General features: G+C 40.7%; 1 protein-coding gene across 5 annotated transcripts in view; it reads right to left on the bottom strand.

Annotated features, from left to right (window-relative positions):
- Positions 1-795: 795 nt before the first annotated feature.
- The window catches only part of rtel1 (regulator of telomere elongation helicase 1), a 145581-nt gene continuing 125311 nt past the window's right edge, over positions 796-21065 (bottom strand). For 3 of the 5 annotated variants that reach the window (XM_086005347.1, XM_086005346.1, XM_086005348.1), the window contains exons 29-37: positions 19571-19657; positions 18613-18823; positions 18152-18295; positions 15535-15669; positions 14763-15017; positions 13106-13306; positions 11604-11831; positions 8932-9032; positions 796-1157 (exon numbers count right to left, since the gene is read on the bottom strand). In XM_086005347.1, the coding sequence (XP_085861473.1) occupies positions 1023-1157; positions 8932-9032; positions 11604-11831; positions 13106-13306; positions 14763-15017; positions 15535-15669; positions 18152-18295; positions 18613-18823; positions 19571-19657 (1497 nt within the window). In that variant the 3' untranslated portion in view covers positions 796-1022. The remainder of the gene's footprint in view (positions 1158-8931; positions 9033-11603; positions 11832-13105; positions 13307-14762; positions 15018-15534; positions 15670-18151; positions 18296-18612; positions 18824-19570; positions 19658-21065) is intronic. The other 2 variants (XM_086005349.1, XM_086005350.1) reach the window with 2 other exon arrangements.

Genomic DNA, 21065 nt, shown 5'->3' with positions numbered 1-21065 from the left:
ACTAGGGGACACAGATTTAAGGTTTTGGGCAAGAGATACAGGGGTGATGTGAGGAAAAACTTTTTTTTACAGTGAGTGGTTAGGACCTGGAACTCGCTGCTGAAGTGGTAGAAGTGGAGACATGCAATGTTTTCAAAGGGAGACTGGATAGGCACTTGAGGGAAATAAACTTGCAGGGCTACAGGGATAGAGCAGGGGAATGGGACTGACTGGATTGCTCTACAGAGCTGGCACGGACTCAATGGGCCAAATGGCCTCCTTCTGTGCCGTTATGACTCTATGGGGAGAAATTTCATCACTCAAAAGGGTTGTGAATCTTCGGAATTCTCTACCCCAAACGGTTGTGGAGGCTCAGTCGGTGAGTATATTCAAGGCAGAGATCGATAAGATTTTTGGATACTAAGGCTTTCAAGGGATATAGGGATAGTGCGAGAAGGCGGAATTGAGATAGATCAGCTATGATCTCACTGAATGGCAGAGTGGGCTCAAAGGGCCTACTCCTGCTCCTATTTCTTATGTTCTCCACCTCCACCCCCACCCCTCATCCAGCCTTCCACTCATTCCATGCTCTGGCACTCCATGGGAGTTTGTGTGTCTGTCTGTGAGGTTGCGGGGGGGGGAAGGAAAGGGGAAACGAAGGTGATGGATGTGCCAAACCATAACAGGATAGGACAGGATTAATGGACTTGCTGATCTTTATCTGCCCTTTTACATATATTCTTTCTTTCTACCCACCTGAAAGAGAACATCTCTTTTCTCATATTTATGTCTATGAATCCAATGAGAAATCACCCAGTTTGTCAAAATATTTTTATTCACATACTCTCAATGAAGCGGTCAGTTACAAAAATCGAAATCTCCTTGAAATAAAGTGTACAATTAGTTCAAAAAGTTACTGTCAGACATTTTGACATTGACTTACAAAACAAGTTTAAATAGGATAGTTTATGCCTAAATAAAATACTGTATTTTATGGAGAAATCACAGTCATTTCCTTGATATTATTTATGCAGAACACAAGATCAATCAAGAATGTCCTTTGTGAAGAGACTGCCCATCACTTCATACGCAGGCCGTGCATCAGCTGTCCAAAAGAAAACTTGCCTCAAGTATCTTCTGTTGGTGGTTTCTTTGCACTGTGGGCACTTTTTATTTTTCTGGAAAGATGATAGGACAATGAAGTGTTTGGAAATGGTGCCGCATTTTAATACATATTTATATTTTGAATCTGACCGGTTCATGGGAATGAGTCTCTTTGGACCGTGCAATTTTGTTCAGCTTACATGACAGTGTGAAATAACCACAATAATTAGAGTAAAAAAAGGTATTCCAATGTCAGAATAGCCTTACTAAAGTAATATGGGAAACTTTGTTATATCCGGCACTGACGGGACCGAGCTGTTGCCGATCTATCAAAACTGCCGGACATACAAAGTTAATGTTGAAGCATACACAAACACTGTTGCTTAGCAACAGCTTCAAACAGTCGGCCCGTACCTTGGAAGCGTCTCTGTAGCTTAGCAACAGCTTCAGAGAGACTTTCCAAAGCCTGACTGTTGGAAAAAAAAGCCACGAGAAGAAAAACAACCTAACAGAACGGCTCCTGATTTCTGCCGGTAGATCGAGGTTTCCGGACATACAACCTCCGGATAAACCAAAGTCTCCTGTATTTGTCTTATAGAAATAACACTTAAAAATGTATTTTTCAATCTCTCTGTCCTACCTAACCTACTTATTTTTTCTAACCTGGTTTTCATTTTTAAAAATCTCTTAGCTTCTCATCATCCATTTTGGAGGTGGGAGCAAGTTTAAAAAACAAAGTTTTTTTTTAGCCAAGCCCAGATACTGAAGATTAATGTGGTTGTAACTAGGTTAATCTTTGAGAAGTTTTTGTATTTCAAAACAGAATGGCCTACTCCTGTTCCTGTTCATTTTTCTAGACCCATGAATGGCAAAATGCAATAGAGGCGTTTTAGTTTTTTTTATATAAAATATAATGGGAAGTTTTTATTGTATATCTGTACTTTACAGTCAAAGAACTAAAATGAGTTCAGTTTTAACCAATCATAGATTGCTTTTCATTCAGAATAGTTTTATTCTGCTGGACCTGTACCTGGGAGAGAGCAGCATCGGCGGCAGTTTAAAAGCGACGGCAACGAGGCCCGACCACAGAGCCTGGACCTGTACCTGGGAGAGAGCAGCATCGGCGGCAGTTTAAAAGCGGCGGCAGCGAGGCCCGACCACAGAGCCTGGACCTGTACCTGGGAGAGAGCAGCATCGGCGGCAGTTTAAAAGCGGTGGCAGCGAGGCCCGACCAGAGAGCCTGGACCTGTACCTGGGAGAGAGCAGCATCGGCGGCAGTTTAAAAGCGGTGGCAGCGAGGCCCGACCACAGAGCCTGGACCTGTACCTGGGAGAGAGCAGCATCGGCGGCAGTTTAAAAGCGGCGGCAGCAGCGAGGCCCGACCAGAGAGCCTGGACCTGTACCTGGGAGAGAGCAGCATCGGCGGCAGTTTAAAAGCAGCGGCAGCAGCGAGGCCCGACCACAGAGCCTGGACCTGTACCTGGGAGAGAGCAGCATCGGCGGCAGTTTAAAAGCGGCGGCAGCGAGGAGCGAGACCCGACCAATTCAGCAGCAGGGGAGAGAGGTAAAAAGTAATCAAAGTGTGACGTCAGCAGGAAGCAGGTAAGTGCTTGGTTGGTGAGTATTTCTCTCTTTTTTAAACTTTAACTCTGGTTTTTAGTTTCTAAGGTCTCTCTCGTGTAGCGGGGACTGTTGGTAAAACTATTTAACTGTAGTGTAATTAGTGGGATTGATTGATTTAATTTAAACTCAATTAATTAAAGGGTAAATCATGGCAGGACAGCCCAGCCCCGTGATCTGCTCCTCCTGCGATATGTGGGAACTCAGGGACACTTCCTGTGTCCCTGACAACGACGTGTGCAGGAAGTGCACCCAGCTGCAGCTACTGACAGACCGCATTGCGGCGCTGGAGCTGCGATTGGATGCATACTGGAGCGTTCACGATGCTCGGGACATCGCGAATAGCACGTTTAGGGAGTTGGACACACCACAGGTAGAGGTTGGACAGGAAGAAAGGGAACGGGTGACCAACAGGCAGAGTACTAGGCGCAGGCAGGTAGTGCAGGGGTCCCCTGTGGCCATCCCCCTCTACAACAGATACACCACCTGGAGTGCTGTTGGGGGGGGATGGCTTATCAGAGGAAGGCAGCAGCAGCCAACTTCCGGGCACCAGGGGTGGCTCTGCTGCACAGAATGGGAGGAAAAAGAGTGGTAGAGCTATAGTAATAGGGGATTCAATTGTAAGGGGAATAGATAGGTGTTTCTGCGGCTGCAAACGAGACTCCAGGATGGTGCGTTGCCTCCCTGGTGCAAGGGTCAAGGATGTTTCCGAGTGGCTGCAGAACATCTTGGAAGGGGAGGGTGGACAGCCAGTTGTCGTGGTGCATATAGGCACCAACGATGTAGGTAAAAAGCAGGATGAGGTCCTAAAAGCGGAATATAGGGAGTTAGGAGGTAAATTAAAAAATAGGACCTCAAAGGTAGTAATCTCAGGATTGCTACCAGTGCCACGTGCTAGTCAGAGCAGAAATAGAAGGATACTTCAGATGAATACGTGGCTAGAGGAATGGTGCCAGGGGGAGGGATTCAAGTTCCTGGGGCATTGGAACCGGTTCTGGGGGAGGTGGGACCAGTTCAAACCGGACGGTCTGCACCTGGGCAGGGCTGGAACCGATCTCCTAGGGGGTTTGTTTGCTAGTGCTGTGGGGGAGGGTTTAAACTAAAATGGAAGGGGGTTGGGAACCTGAGCAGGGAGACAGAGGAAAGGGAAACAAGGATAAAAGCAAAAAAGACAGGAAGGAGAAAAAACAAAAGTGGCAGCCAGAGAAATCAACGGTTTAAATCAAACATGGCCACAGTAAATAATAATTCTAATAGGTCTAAGAGCATTAAAAAAACAAGCCTGAAGGCTTTGTGTCTTAATGCGAGGAGCATTTGTAATAAGGTGGATGAATTGGCTGCGCAAATAGAGGTAAACGAATATGATTTGGTTGGGATTACGGAAACGTGGCTCAAGGATGCCCAAGACTGGGAACTCAACATCCAGGGGTATTCGATATTCAGGAAAGATAGGCAAAAAGGAAAGGGAGGTGGGGTAGCATTACTGGTTAAAGAAGGAATTAACACAATTGTAATGAAGGATATTAGCTCTGATGATGTGGAATCTGTATGGGTAGAATTGAGAAATACTAAGGGGAAAAAAACATTAGTGGGAGTGGTATATAGACCTCCAAACAGTAAGGCGGAGGTTGGGGATGGCATTAAAAGGGAAATTAAAGAAGCATGCAATAAGGGCACAGCAGTCATCATGGGGGACTTTAATCTACATATAGATTGGGCTAACCAAATTGGTAACAATACTGTGGAGGAGGAATTCCTGGAGTGTTTACGGGATGGTTTCCTGGACCAATATGTCGATGAACCAACCAGAGATCAGGCCATCTTAGACTGGGTATTATGGAACGAGAAAGGATTAATTAGCAATCTTGTTGTACGAGGCCCCTTGGGTCAGAGCGATCATAATATGATCGAATTCTTCATTAAGATGGAGAATGAAGTAGTTGACTCAGAAACAAGGGTCCTCAATTTAAATAAAGGAAACTACGATGGTCTGAGGAGCGAGTTGGGTAGGATTGATTGGGGAATGGCACTCAAAGGGTTGACGGTGGATAGGCAATGGCAAACATTCAAAGACCGAATGGATGAACTACAGAAGTTGTTCATCCCAGTTTGGCATAAAAATAAAACAAAAAAGGTGACTCAACCGTGGGTAACAAGGGAAATTAGGGATAGCATAAGATCCAAGGAGAGGACATACAAATTGGCCAGAAAAAGCAATAATCCTGAGGATTGGGAGCAGTTCAGGATTCAACAAAGGAGGACAAAGGGATTAATTAAGAAAGGGAAAATAGAATGAGAGTAAGCTTGCAGAGAACATAAAAACTGACTGTAAAAGCTTTTATAGATATGTGAAGAGAAAAAGATTGGTGAAGTCAAGCGTAGGTCCCCTGCAGTCAGAATCAGGGGAATTTATAATGGGGAACAAAGAAATGGCAGACCAATTAAATACATATTTTGGTTCTGTCTTCACAAAGGAGGACACAAATAACCTCCCAGAAATACCGGGGAACATAGGGTCTGATGAAAGGGTGGAACTGAAAGAAATCAGTATTTGTAGGGAAATGGTGTTAGGAAAATTGATGGGACTGAAGGCCGATAAATCCCCAGGGCCTGATAATCTACATCCCAGGGTACTTAAGGAAGTGGCCCTAGAAACAGTAGATGCATTGCTGGTCATCTTCCAGAACTCGATAGACTCTGGAACAGTACCCATGGATTGGAGGGTAGCTAATGATACCGCACTATTCAAAAAAGGTGGCAGAGAAAAAGCGGGGAATTATAGACGGGTAAGCCTGACATCGGTAGTGGGGAAAATGCTGGAGTCCATTATAAAAGATGTAATAGCAGAGCACTTGGAAAGCAGTGACAGGATCGGACAAAGTCAACATGGATTTACAAAAGGTAAATCATGCTTGACTAATCTACTGGAATTTTTTGAGGATGTAACTGGTAAAATAGATAAGGGAGAACCAGTGGATGTGGTGTATTTGGACTTTCAGAAGGCTTTTGATAAGGTCCCGCATAAGAGATTAGCGTGCAAAATTAAGGCACATGGGATTGGGGGCAAGGTATTGACTTGGATAGAGAACTGGTTGGCGGACAGAAAGCAAAGAGTTGGAATAAACGGGTCGTTTTCCAAGTGGCAGGCAGTGACTAGTGGGGTACCGCAAGGATCGGTCCTAGGACCCCAGCTGTTCACAATATATATTAATGATCTGGACGAGGGAATTGGATGTAATATCTCCAAATTTGCAGATGACACAAAGCTGGGTGGGAGGGTATGCTGCGAGGAGGATGTCATGAAACTCCAGTACAATTTGGACAGGTTAGGTGATTGGGCAGAAACATGGCAAATGCACTATAATGTGGATAAATGTGAGGTTATCCACTTTGGTGGCAAAAACAGGAAGGCACACTATTATTTGAATGGCAATAGATTGGGAGAAGGGGAAGTGCAAAGAGACCTGGGTGTTCTTGTGCACCAGTCGCTGAAGGTAAGCATGCAGGTGCAGCAGGCGGTTAAGGCGGCAAATGGTATGTTGGCCTTCATAGCAAGAGGGTTCGAGTACAGGAACAAGGATGTCTTGCTACAGTTGTACAGGGCCTTGGTGAGACCGCACCTTGAGTATTGTGTGCAGTATTGGTCGCCTTATCTGAGGAAGGACGTTCTTGCCATGGAAGGAGTGCAGCGAAGATTCACCAGGCTGATACCTGGGGTGGCAGGAATGACGTATGAGGAGAGATTGTGTCGATTGGGCTTGTACTCACTGGAGTTTAGAAGATTGAGAGGGGATCTCATCGAAACCTATAAAATTCTGTCAGGCCTAGACAGACTAGATGCTGGAAGGATGTTCTCGATGGTCGGGGAGTCCAGAACCAGGGGTCATAGTCTAAGGATAAGGGGTAGGACATTTAGGACTGAAATGAGGAGGAATTTCTTCACCCAGAGAGTGGTGAACCTGTGGAATTCTCTGCCACAGAGGGCGGCGGAGGCCAGTTCATTAAATATATTCAAGAAAGAGTTGGATATATTTCTTAAGGCTAAAGGGATCAAGGGATATGGGGAGAAGGCAGGAACGGGGTACTGAATTTGAATGATCAGCCATGATCTCACTGAATGGCGGAGCAGGCTCGAAGGGCCGAATGGCCTACTCCTGCTCCTATCTTCTATGTTTCTATGACAATTGAATCACTGCACAGAACCTTTGTGAAACAGTAGACTTTAATTTATGCAAAATTGTTTGTTAATAAATATTTTATATCAATATAACTGGTCAATTATTCAGAACAATTATATATCAGAATGTCTTAAATTAGGACAAACATGGGTAAAATATTAGTTAGCTGTGGGCAATTCTAGAGGAAGACCATTGTATAATGTAATCAGAGAGCTGCTCTTCAGCATAGTATCAAAGAAGAAGAAAGTACAAGACACCCTCCATCAGGGACACTACTGATGGAAATGATATAATAACTGGAAATTACCTTGAACAGGAAATTGCTCACATGTAACTAGGGACAACAGGAGGAGAAATATCCCCCCCCCCCTCAACATTTTTGGGCAATAACAAAACCATTTTTATTTAATCTGAGACTGCGTTTCTGTGGTCCTCAACTGTTAACAAACTGCTGGCCTCTGTCCCCAGTGAATTGTAAAGGTAACAAATGTGACTGCTCATATGATTGGTTGGTTGCTTAACTCAAAAAGAGCATTGAAAGTAAAGGGGAATGATATGCAGGCAAGATACTTCCCAGATGAATGGGGCGATTGTAGGATTCAACTCTTGCTGCATGTTCCATACCATACAGGCTTAAAAAGTAGCACGGTGATAACCATCTCATTTCAGAGAACAGAAATACGTACACGGTAATCAGGAAACTTTCAAAGGGAATAGAACTAAGCAAGTGGAAACAACATGCAAGGATTGCATGGCAGAGCTGAAGTATGACAGGATGCAGCCTCGATTTTTGACTCTCCAATGACTTCCATAGAACCATAGAAATTTACAGCACAGGAGACCATTTTGCTTATTAGATCTGTGTTGGCCATTCGTTGAGCAATCCATAACCCCACTGCCGTGTTCTTTCTCCAGAGTCCTGTATCTACCGGTTTGAAATATTTATCCAACTTTCCCTTAAAAGATGCAATGGCCTCTGGCTCAACCACCTCCTGTGGCAAAGCATTCCATCTCCAACAACCCTCTATGTAATAAAGAATTATCTTAACCTCTTTCCTCACTCTTTGGTGATAATGTTAAATTGATGTCACCCCCCCCCCCCCCAAACTAGAGAAAATAGTCTCTCTCTATTCACACCATCAAAATCCTTCATAATTTTAAAAGCCTGTGTTAAATTTCCTCTTGGCTCTCTATTCCAGTAGAAATAGTCCCAGTATCTCAAGTCTCTCCTCGTAACTAGTTTCTCTTCCCTGGCATGATTGTGGTGAATCTATACTCGCCACACAATATGCTTTTAATCTTTATATAATTAGGTTCCCAAACATCCCTGATTGTGGCCTGACCATTGCCTTGTATAAATGTCATTACTTTTTTCCACTCTTGTAATCTATTCCCCTATATGAACCCAAAATGCTACTGGTATTTTTTTAATGGGTTTATCAACCTATTTTGGCACTTTCTGGAAATTATGTATTTGAACATTTAGGTCTCTCTCTTTATATATTTAGGAATTTTCTATTTTCCTTTCAGCATTTTTCTATTTTCCATCTGTCACATTGTTGTGGGAAGGCAACGAGGAGAGGCCAAAGCCTCCCAATGGAGCAACTATCACAGGCAGTGTCCTCATTAGACTGTTCTTATGCACTTCCTAATTCCTGGATTTCAGAAAACAAGCATAGGTCTGAGAACAGGTTACAACTTAATATGGGCCACTGAAAGTAGAAATTGGCAGAGAACAAAAAGAAAAAACTTCAAACCAATTGGGACCAAGTGAGCGCATTTACATGAATTATGCTTTTGTAATAATCAGTTATCTAACATGAATTGAATAGACAGATAGTACTGAAAAATCACAAATAAACCACCCATCTGCTTTTGACTGTACATGCACTAAGTAACCACATTTTCCCTACTGTCAATTTTCTCCAATTTGATTATTTGGTCACTGCTTTAGCTAACCAGTGTAGACCAAATATATAAAAATTACAAAATCTTCATTGCTAATCAGGCTCCTTTTTTTAAAACAAATAAATTAAAAAGATAGTCTAACCTTCAACAACTGCTTCCAGCAAGACATGCAGCAGGTGAATTCACAGGATTGACAATTAAATGGCACTGTTGCATCAATTCTGCAAAGTATGCAGTGGAAACCTAGCAGAATATGTTGCAAAGTTTATAACATTTCTTTTGGGGAAAAAAGAACTACAGTTCATATAAATTAGCTGGTCTTGGTGTCACATGTTTCAGTATATTCAATGCAGAAAAAATAAGTACTTCAATAAAGGGGCATCTTTGCTCTTCTGGAGAATTTACAGATATACTCAGTTGCTGGATCTGCCATAGTGGCCACTAAAATGCCCATACTACAGTATATGCAACATCTGCTATAGCAGAAACAAGTCTAGAGCTGTTTCCATTATTTAAAAGAGAACAGCAATTAACCAGTGACACAATGACAATTTTGGGTGAACAGGTGACCAAATGTTGGTACATGTGCTCAAGTTTTACAGGTCAACAGGACATGGGGTGGAAGTTAACAAATGCAGTATATCCTTCAACCACCTCCTTTAACTCTGTGTGCCTGATTAGTGTAGGCTCCAACAATGTAGCTCCAAAAAGGAGAATCACACCACTGAAACAAAATCGAATATTTAAGGACAATAACACTCAGTATAAAAACACAAATCAGAAGAGCACAAATGAGCTTTTAAAAGTTAAATTTAACCATCTGATTTTCAAAATAAGTACTAATTGAGGAGAGTTCATGTTTGAAAAACATGGAGTCTAAGAGTGACCAATAGCTTGTTTCATTCTGTATGCTGATCTGATAGTGTTAGCCAGTACTGAATTTTGAAGTGCCCAAGAATATTAAACCTCAAACTATATGGGGCAGCACTATTGTCATCAAATTAGACTACAAAAGCTGCTCATTAAATAATAACCAACTTTGCACTTTTTAATAAGCAGCTTTTATTGATGTTACATCACAATTCGCCCTATAGTAATATAAAACAGATTTCACTTTTTTCCTGTATATATGCAGCTTTCAAATGATTGTACTTCAATCTGTTTAAGCCATTATGAACATTAATGGTTGGCAATGAATAATTGAACTCGACAATATTTTTTAACCCTGAAACACACGTACATGCATGTATCCAATTGCAGTAGTCTTTTAAGTTGTTCTCCCTTATATCAATGTTTGATACTAGTTAATTAGTTAGATACTAGTTAATTAGTTAATGAGTCAGCCTGGCTTGGTTGGTAGCACTCTTGCATCAGTCAGAATATCATGGGATTCAAGCCCATACCAGAGACTTGGACACAGTGACACATAATATAAGCTGACACTTTAGTGCAGTACTGAGGGGATGCTGCACTGTCAGAGGTGGATTAAACGGAGGCCACATCTGCCAGTTCAGGCGAATGTAGAAGTTCCCATGGCACTTTTAAAGAAGAGCAGGTGAATTCTCCTGATTAAGGCCAACATTGGCTGGAAAGCATTTTGGGATGTCCTGAGGAAGAGAATGGCGCTATATAAATGCAAATTCTTTTAATTATTTACTCTTTCCTACATCTGTTTTTTAAAAATTACTTTGTAATAAAGAAAATTGCAATTGTGACCACTTATGATGTAAACAACAGCCAGCCAGCCCACCCCGTAGCGGAACCTCACATCAGGAAGTTTTTCCTCACCGAAAGATCGGTCCATGGAATGGACTTCCAGATTGGGTAGTGGAGGTGAAAACCCTGGCATAGTTTAAGAAACAATTTACATGCTGCAATTGGCGGAAAATCAGATCTTTCTGGATGGATGGGCTGAATGGCTTCGTCATCCGTAATTATGTATCTTGTGATTTTGTGAACCCACCAATTAACACATCAAACTATTACTCTATTAAGGAGCATACAGCAGCCTTCCTCCATGGCAAGTCACCATAAAATAAAGCCACCATATTGTCTCAGACTTATTAAAAAAAAACCTTGAACTTGTGAAAGTCAGCATTAAAGATAATATGCAATGGAACTTGCATAAAAAACAAACGAAACTCACCCGAGTTGTACGCCTTGTGTTTTTCAGTAAACCACTGAATCCTGCTGGGTATTCACTTGGTTTTCTTAAAATGGACCCTTTGGTTTTCATTGAGGTGAATGAACAATTTGCAAGCATGTAAGTTTGCTTTAAAAAATTGCATTTATAAAGCGCCTTTCACGACCTCAGGACATCCCAGAGTGCTTTACAACTAATGAAGTATTTTTGAAGTGTAGTTGCTGTCGTAATGTAGGAAACATGGCAGCCAATTTGCACACAGCAAGCTCCCACTAACAGCAATGAAATAAGTGACCAGATCATCCGTTTTAGGTATTGGTTGGGGGATAGTTGTTGGCCAGGACATAGGGAAAACTCTTCTGTTCTTTTTTGAATAGTGCCGTGGTATCTTTTAATCCAAGAGAGCAGACTTGGCTTAATGTCTCATCCGAGAGACGGAGGCAAGAGTGTGGAGGCACTGAGCCACAGCAAGAATATGACACTTTGTCTGGAAAAGGGAGAAATGGAGGCAAGGGAAAAAGCCTAAAAGTAGCAGTTTTTAAAAATTGAAATTCAATATAGAAAGCTTTTTATTTGGGGGGGGGGGGGGGGGGGGGGGTAGAATTTCAGGTTTGTACACGGTCTAATTCTAAGCAGTATTTTAGTCAACTAGAGCTCCGTTTGCAACTTACCAAACTTCAAAATCACATCGGAGGAGAAAGGCAGCAATGATTCATTTGTTGATGGGGGTCGTATGCTTTTCATTCCCATCTCTTGAACTTTGGAGGGACAGCTTTTTACCATATTGTCATTAATACAATGTAAAGTGCTTGGTGTCCCTGAGACACGCGAGGACTTTGGTTTTTCACTGCTTGGAAAGAATGCTGAAATCTTGCTTTGTGTCGTTCCAGATACTTCAACTATTAAAAATATCATAATTGGTCAAAAATAGAAAAAGTAATTATTGCACATGGACACCTTGTCACAGAATGTTCTTATACTTAAATGTCAAATAACCAAACGTTAAAATGTGTCTGCTCCACCTCGGGTATCTACCTACAGGAAGCTCAAATCACAGCTCCACTGGACTTTATAAAACTGCTGGGTATTTGCTATTTTGTTTTTCGGGGAAAAAAGTCTTCAAAGATTATTAGCATGGTTGCAAGATGTAACAGCATGATTAGACAGTTCACTATAGTTTAAAGCCTCATTAAAAGGGTTTAATTTCCTCCTGTTATGTTGAAAGCACAGTTCCTCACTCCACATCTGACCCAAAGTCATCCAGTTCCAAGTTAGCCCAGTTAGTGTGGCTTTCCTACTATTCTCCTTAGAAAGTTTCCCTAGTTAAATATTTATTTAAACCTCTAAGTACCTTCCTGTTCAGCTAATTTACCCACCTACTTACAGACCTATCACGCCTCTTATTTCAAGAGGTGGTCAGATTTCTGTTTTTGGAGAGAACAAAATATTCATGGTGGGAAAAATGAAACAATCTTGTTACTGTACTATACATTTTAATAAATTTGCAACTGATGTGACTGCTTTCCTCAAAATAGCTCATTGTTTTCAATGGCCTCACCTTGGCAATACTGTGGTGAAAGAAAATTCAATGCTGCAGATGAGTTTATTAGGCAAAGACCACCACCAGATCACAGGACTGTCAACTGGCTGGGATATGAACTTTTAAGGCTTAAAACAACCTAGTTAGTGTCAATAAACAATACATTTTTTTTTGGGGGGGGGGGGGGGGGGGGGGAGCTGCTCTTGTCCAATACCAGGAGAAGAAAAAGTAAAAGGTTTTAAAGATGGAAAAGGGTTATGATAGATTATTTTAAGTTAGATAGATACCATTGAAGGTAAAATAATCAGGGAGAAAGGGTAATTAAAATCTTCATACTTAAAAAGTGCTGAATATTACAACAGTAAAGCTACTCCTGCTTTAAGTGGTTATTACTGGAATATTAATATTTACTTCAGTATCTCAGTCTGAGAGCTGAAAAAGCAAGAACCAGCTAGTCCGTGGAAATTGTCACTTCTTTGTAATCCAAGGGTTAAAACATTATCGACAACAAACAGAAGTTACATAAATCAAAATACTTCTGATAAATATGCACAGAACCCACAATGTTGCTGGCTAAGAGGTTATCTTGTGAAAAACAGTAAATGACCATCATAGATGCTAGGATATTCTTACCATGCTCATCACTGCAGTCACTCTGGTTTCCAGTCATCACTATATGTTTAGGGAGTTTCTCTTCAGTCTTGTTCAGAATTCCCCCACATCTCTCAAGCTGATGCTCCTTCTCAATGAACTGCTTACAGTCTGTTCCTGTCAGCTCTTTGCACATCTGGTTAAACTGTTGTTTGTGATGTGCTCGAACAAATATGTAAAATTCTGCAAACATATAATTAGCAAACATTGCCACTGTTCTTACAGGCCAGGATTTCATTTTTATTGAAAACTAAATTGCCTTGCTATCCTTTGAAAAGGACACCAAATTCTTTTCAATAGCACAAAGGCAGTTCTCTTGAAGCAGAGCTGTGAACACTGCACAAACAAGGTATCAACACAATTTTCTCTAAATTGCCCGTGTCCATTTGCGTGTGCATTTTGATTGCCACTGCAGAGTTCCCCACGGCTCTATCCTTGGCTCCCTCCTCTTCCTCATGGCGATATGGGCCAGCTTCCACATCTATGCTTATGGTACCCAGCTTGAGCTCTCCACCACCCTCCACTGCCTCTGAGCAACAGGTTTTTGTAAGGGTATCAAGAGATATGGATCAAAGACTGTAAATGGGGAGAGTTCAAGGCACTATATAAATGCAAGTTGTTAATTGGAAGTCAGCGCAGACCCAACAAACTGCCTAAAATCTGGCTTGTGACTGCTTCTACCAATTTTAACAAATTCTGCACTACAAATCACTGTCAGCTTAAAGTAAGCCCATCTCCAAAGATTTTATGACAAGACCAACTGTTGGCATATTCAATAACAAATTAGTCAATTGTGATTACATTAATTGAAGAGGATATATCTATGAGCAGAGTACTTTCAATGTTTCTCATTGAACATAAAGCTGAAGAACTTTCTACTGTGAAGCTTCTTGTGAGGCCTTCTATGTTACAGGTACTATATAAATGCAACTTGTTGGAGTTAGAAAGCAGCAGGTCATATGCTTCCTTCAAAACTTTCACAGACTGAAGCTATCTGAAGAGTCCCAAGCAGGAGGTCTCAGACTCTGTGCTATGGAGTCCTTCTAAAAGCAAGCATCCCGGTTTAACAATATCTTGGATATTTACACAGATAGATTTTAAGCATATAACTGAAGGGAAGAACATACCACGGTTACAAAAAAAGGGCACATGCAATCAACACATATCTCCTATTCTGAATCCAAATTAACGGAGCACATGCAATTAAACAGGCACGGAATCCAGATTAAAGGGGAACGTGCAATCATCATCAAACTCTTTCTGAATCCCGATTAAGGCACTGATGCTCCATTTACTGCTGATTGCAGGCTTGATGTTGGACTAATGTCTGGGAGTGGCATACGTCAAAAATAGATTGCGTGACCCCATGCCGCCCATGGAAACATTGCGACACTCAGCAAGGTGAACACCATAAGTTTTAGCTCTCACTACAGAGCCAATGAAGTGGGCGTGCTTCTGCTGATCTGTACAGCGTCTTGTAATCACTGGGGAATGCAGTGGTTTACAGGAAAGAATCATGAATAACCTAGAAGCTAGATAACCATACAGCACAGGGAGATAAATGCAGCATTGTATAACTACTTGAACAGACATAACCTTTACCATGAGACTCCGTATGAACAAGATACGAGATACTTACTTCTTAGCAAATGAAAATCCTCAGACTTTTCTGTAAAGAGAGCGGCTATTTCAGACACCATGTGGTCATAGTTATCAGTCTTTTTATATGTCTGAAGTACTGTTGAGAATCTGCTGTATTTACTAGGTCCTAAAGCTTTCTTAGCATCATTAATATAAGCAGCAAGTAAATGCTGTTTCTTCTGCTCTGCTGTAGCAGCTAATGTTTTTGACGGTGCAGCAGTAGAAACAGTTGGCTCGGAATTACAGGTTTCACCTATATTTAAGGCAGACAAAAGCCTACATTAATACAATCTTTTAATCTAATTTATAATTCAGTCATCTTAGATAAGATAAAATAATTTCCTGAAAAATCGCATTCAATTTTTCTGCAACAGTGCGTTCACTTGAAGCAACTTAAACATACACAAAGAATTCCCAACTTTCTCAGTCCTAGGCTTTCCTAAGGGGACTGCGCATTATCATTTCAGTGACTATAATTACATAAGATGTGAAAAATATAAAAAATGATGTTAAATGACAATCGGCTCAGTGATCCATGTACAATTAAGTTTAGTTAATTTTCTTAAATGTTGTACATTCTAGGAGTTTTGAATTAGGACTATTGGTAGGGGAATTAGAACAGCAACTTCTTCCTCCCCAATAACGAAGCATTTTGAAGATTACCCAAAATGGGAAAAAATAATTTAACAGTACCAGTTTTAATAGAGTCTATAATTTAACAAAACTATCTGCACAATACAGTCTATATATTAACAAAAGAATCCGCAAACCTTTGCTAACTGGCCCACAGTTTAAGTGTTGTCCCCCTTTGTTGAGATGTGTGCAAGCATTTAGCTGTTGAGATGAACTTGCTGAAGATGTAAATTTGTTCTCTGCAGACTCAGTCTTCCATTTATTCTCATTACCTGGAATTTTCATAAAATGATGGATTACAATTACCCTGCTTTAAGGAGAAGGGCAGCGCTTTGCAACTTTAGAGTCACCCTACAGTGATCATAGTATCATTTTTAGATAATTTGTGAAATCAGAAAGACACTTTAGAATTTTTATTTAATATGGAATCACATTTATCATACATAGAATTTGGATGATGCTATAATTTTTTTAATTTTTTTTTTAATAAAATGTTCAGGTTACAGAAGTGCAATTCAAAGCATTATGACCCCATAATATTTCCCCCTCCACTCCTGTCAGCAGCGACTCCTGCTAAGAAAAGTTTCACAAATGTAGATAGTTCTCAGCGGGTTTAGCAAGCTATTGGATCAAGAGAAGCCTAATTGTGTTCTTACTCAAATCCATACACACACTTTTCAGCAAGGATTGGTGGACAGTTACCAGGATTTGGAATCCTGGCTGCTTCCTTCCCCATTTCCTATCCCAAAGGAACTGAGGCCAAAAGTTGTGCCCCTTCCCCATCTAGCTAAGATTAACTCAGTGCAAACCAGGGACTGAACCTGGGACCTGATGCCAACTAATCGAGAATGTTGAAATGGAAATTTACACTAAGCTGACATTAACTATCACTCCCTCCCACAATACAATTTTCTGTACTCGTCTCCTGATGGAACAGCTCACACTAGGGTATAATCTATGGGTGCAAGTAACCCTGCTGTTGTTCATGCAAGTGTCCATTTCTCATGAGTCCAGGCAGTGAACGTCAGCAAGTTATTTCGCCGAGGGAGCGAGGAGCGTCACTGTCAAGTCTGATTCATGTCCTCATCTGACATTCACACTTTATACACCTCTTGCAGGACTCATGCGCTAGCGGTCTCGATCTACTTTTTTCCCCCTCAGTTTGGAACCCTTAACCCAACTGCAGCTCCCCCCACTGCAGCCCTACATGAGATAAGCACAAGCTAGGAATCAAATCTGAAACCTTCTAAGGGTGAGTAATATATGATTTGGTGTATTCCCGATACGATTTTTATGTATATGGCAATGTAAGCACAGGAAAAAGCAGACAGCAAATTCTAAAATTGAAAGCAAGTGCTTGTTTATTCCAGGAAAGAGTTTTGCAATATAAGGAACTACATCATTTACATTTCCTGGGAAATTAATATTGTGGGTTCTCCCTTTTTATGATAGGTGAGAACTCCAGTGATTCTATCATTAAAAAACAGCAATTTTTCAATTAAAATTCAAAACCAGAAAGCTTTTACAGTTTCTACTCTACTGTCTTTGTTTTAAAACCTTGGGTTATATTGATATTTTCATGTTTTAAAGTATATTAAAGATGACAGAAAAGAACAGGCACCAGCTCTATGTGCAGCTGAAAGAGGCACACAGAACCAAGCCTTTAGGACTCTCAAAAATTGCAATATTTTGATTTATTATAAGAGTTGACAAGTCTGTCAATTTCAGGTAAAACAAAAATCAGTAAAACCTGATTAGGAACAGAGTGAGCAGTGAAATAGCGGTTTAAAAACCTTCAAGAATAACATACTTAGACTAAAGTTATGCAGTGCTGACTACAATCCTGTAACAGAACTTTAGATTCCCTACAGTCTATTTGATTAGGTTGAACTTCTATCTGTCCCTCTTTGGGCGCCTCAGTGCAATGCACTATTCACCGATCAAAGGGACTGGCAGGCTACTTGTTAACTGACTTCCATGAAGGACCGCTGGAGTCGATCTGACCTTTGTTTTTTCCCCTACTCCCACTCCCTGGTGAGTATAGGAAATCAGTATGTTGATAAGTTGTTGGTGCAAAATGAAACCTTCCACAGGTACGATAACTTGGTACAGCAATGTGCTCTGCCACACAACTGCTATGCTATGAATATTTTCCTTGTTGAAGCCTTTTTTTTTTAAATAAGAGAAACTGGATTTCAATCTGCCTCTCCTGTCTTGGAACTGTGTGCACAGATTTACACACCCTTCACCAGTAAGATGGTGGCAGGTTTCATCAAACCTCTTTGTGATGAGGTTATGGCGTTAGAACGGAGAGAGTAGGGGAAGAAAGTAAATGGAAATAAATTAGAGATTAAAAATCTTACACCAGCTAGTGTATTTCAGAATTAATGTCTCTTCCCATTAGAACTTCTTAACTGGAGGCACAGATTTTCTGGCTCTAGTATTTTAGGAAGTGGTTTCAAAACTAAAAAGAATGAGGGGGAAACCACCTATTAGTAACTTCCTTTTTATTGCCTGCAAGTGCCTCAATTTTCTCAGCAGTAAATAATGAAGAACGTTTAATATCAACCGCATTATAAGTTACTGGAAAATGAAACAAGGAGGAAGATAAATTTATTTTTCTTTGGATGTTATGTCTACGGGGCTGTCTGATTGTTGCACAAAGCAACTTATTTGTATAATGGATTCCTCAAGAAAATAAACTAATACATTCTGCTAGTTAATGCAGGAGTTCTGTGCTTCTAAACTGTGTACCTTCATTTTCTTCCTGTTCTATTCTTCGCCTCTCCTCTCTTGGAACTGCATGCTCAGGTTTAAATCCACATCCTTCACCAGTCAGATTATAGCAGGCTTCATCAAACCTCTTTTTGTGATGTGGCCGAACAAACTGATAAAAATCTGTTTAAAAATAGTATTTAAAATCTATTAGAACCACAACAACAAAATATATTTCAAGACAGTAAGTTGTCATTACCATGCAAGATGACAGCGTACTCAAGGCACAACCTGACAGTCGCACAGAATCAGATCTATGAGCCAACATCCCAGAATCCTCCATTGCCATGCCTGGGTACATCTGTCCCACCGGAGAGTAGACTCACCAGAGGCCGGGTACAGTGGTATACATTTCATACACAATGAAAACCATAATTCGCAGAATATAGTTTTATATACTTTATGAAACCACACAATACCTAACCCTTACAATTAGTTACCTCGCAGAAGATTGTTTTTGTTTGAATCTTCTGTAAAAAGAGCTGCCATTTCACCAAGCATGGTATCAAAATCATCCGTCATCTTGTACTTTTGCATTGCTTCTGTAAAGCGCTCATAGTTAGCCTTGCTGAGCGCCTCCTTTACAGCTACTATGAAAAATTTAGCCTTTTCTGCTTTTGTCTTCTCAGATGGTGGCAACACATCAAATTCCTAAACAAAAAATAATAAATCAACCTCACTCTGTCAAATAATGTAATTTATTGCGGAAAGGATTATGAAAAAAGTTATCAACATTTAAGTAAGGAGTGGGGGGAAAAAAGTTTCTGCCACACAACAGCTATGCTATGAATATTTTCCTTGTGGAAGCCTTTATTATTATATACAGAGACTGGATTTCAATTAAACATAATTCCTCAAAGTGAAAGAAATAAAATGGGCAGGGACATTAACAACTTAAAAAATTCAGCACTGGTGGATTACAACAGTTTCTAGCATTGTGGGGTAGGTGGGAAGGGTTTTAATACATTTCTATTTGCAGGTATGCAGACTTCCAAAAAACTAGTACCACCACCTTTTAGAATTAACTAAATTCAAATATTTGTATTTTAAAAATAATGAGGAAGATATTTATATTTAGGAACTTCCTCACTAATTGAATGAAATAGGTGTTCTACTGAAAGTCTTCGCTAAACACTGAATTATTAAGCTGCATGAACATCCAACAGCCATTAAGACTGCCAAAAACAACGATGCAATGTGGGCTATAACGACAGAGTGTACATATAAAGCAACTCGTGTAAAGAATCACAACAACAAAATAGTCAAAATTAATTTCAAATAAAATTTCATGCTAGGGGAAGTAAATTGAAACGGTGTTGCTACTCTTGAGGAAATTGTGCCGCTAAATGAAATGCTAAAAGGTTTAAGTAATAATGAAGAAAAAATGAAAATACATACATGATTACTAACGAGCGTGATTTTTTTCCTGCCTCCCCGCTGCTCACCAGTCAGATGTTTAAGAGACATTGTTGACATCCTAACAGTCTAAAGAAATACAAATAAAAGGCAAACCGTCTGTCACATTTACCTACAAAGCAACAGGTGACACACTTTAGAAGTGATTCATTGACTGAAGTGCTTTAGAAAGTCCCGTGGATGTGAAAAGTGCTACACATATGCAAGTTCCATACTATTATTATGCTGCAATCTATTTGTAGCTATAAGCGTTGTTATAAATGTTACAAGGCTTTTGGAACAGCACTCAATTGCTCGATCGACAATAATTGTTTGATTGAAAAATAAAGGATAAGTTCAGAAAGTACAGCACACATGCAGGCTCAAGAAACAGTCAAAACAGCAGGAGCAGGAGTGGAGAGCCCGACTGAGTGATGCACGGACAGGGAGTTTGTGCTGAAAGGAGAAAACAAGATGCCGGCCGAAAAAGAGCTACCCAGCCTAATCCCACTTTCCAGCTCTTGGTCCGTAGCCTTGTAGGTTACAGCACTTCAAGTGCATATCCAAATTCTTTTAAAATGTGCTGAGCGTTTCTGCCTCTACAATCCTTTCAGTCAGTGAGTTCCAGACCCCCGCCACCCTCTGGGTGAAAAAAGTTCTCAACTGCCCTCTAATCCTTCTACCCATTACTTTAAATCTATGTCCCCTGGTTATTGACCTCTCTGCTAGAGGAAATAGGTCCTTCTCATCCGCTCTATCTAGGCCCCTCATAATATTATACACCTCAATCAAGTCACTCCTCAGCCTCCTCTGTTGCAAAGAAAACAACCACAGCCTATCCAATCTTTCCTCATAGCTAAAATTCTCCAGGCCAGGCAACATCCTTGTAAATCTCCTCTGTACTCTCTCTAGTGCAATCACATCTTTCCTGTAATGTGGTGACCAGAACTGTATACAGTATTCTAGCTGTGGCCTAACTAGCGTTTTGTACAGTTCAGGCATAACCTCCCTGCTCTTATATTCCATGCCTCGGCTAATAAAGGAAAGCATCCCGAATGCCTTCTTAACCACTTTATCTACCTGTCCTGCTACCTTCAGAGATCTGTGGACATGCACTCCAAGGTCCCTCTGTTCCTCTACATTTCTCAGTATCCTACCATTTATTGTCTATTCCCTTGCCTCATTAGCCCTCCCCAAATGCATTACCTTGCATTTCTCCAGATTGAATTCCATTTGCCACTTTTTGCCCACCTGACCAGTCCATTGATCTCTTCCTGCAGTCTACAGCTTTCTTCCTCACCATCAACCACACGGCCAATTTTTGTATCATTATCTGCTAACTTCTTAATCATGCCCCCTACATTGAAGTCTAAATCATTGATGTATACCACAAAAAGCAAGGGACCTAGTACTGGCCCCTGCGGAACCCCACTGGAAACAGCTTTCCAGTCACAAAAACATCTGTTGACCATTACCCTTTGCTTCCTGCCACTGTAAA

The sequence above is a fragment of the Somniosus microcephalus genome, chromosome 13 (assembly GCF_052327205.1).
Source record: "Somniosus microcephalus isolate GS21.2 chromosome 13, FLI_Smic_1.0, whole genome shotgun sequence".
Classification (NCBI taxonomy): Eukaryota; Metazoa; Chordata; class Chondrichthyes; order Squaliformes; family Somniosidae; genus Somniosus; species Somniosus microcephalus.
Note: the sequence above shows the minus strand (reverse complement) of the source record. Positions and strands in the feature narration are given on the sequence as shown.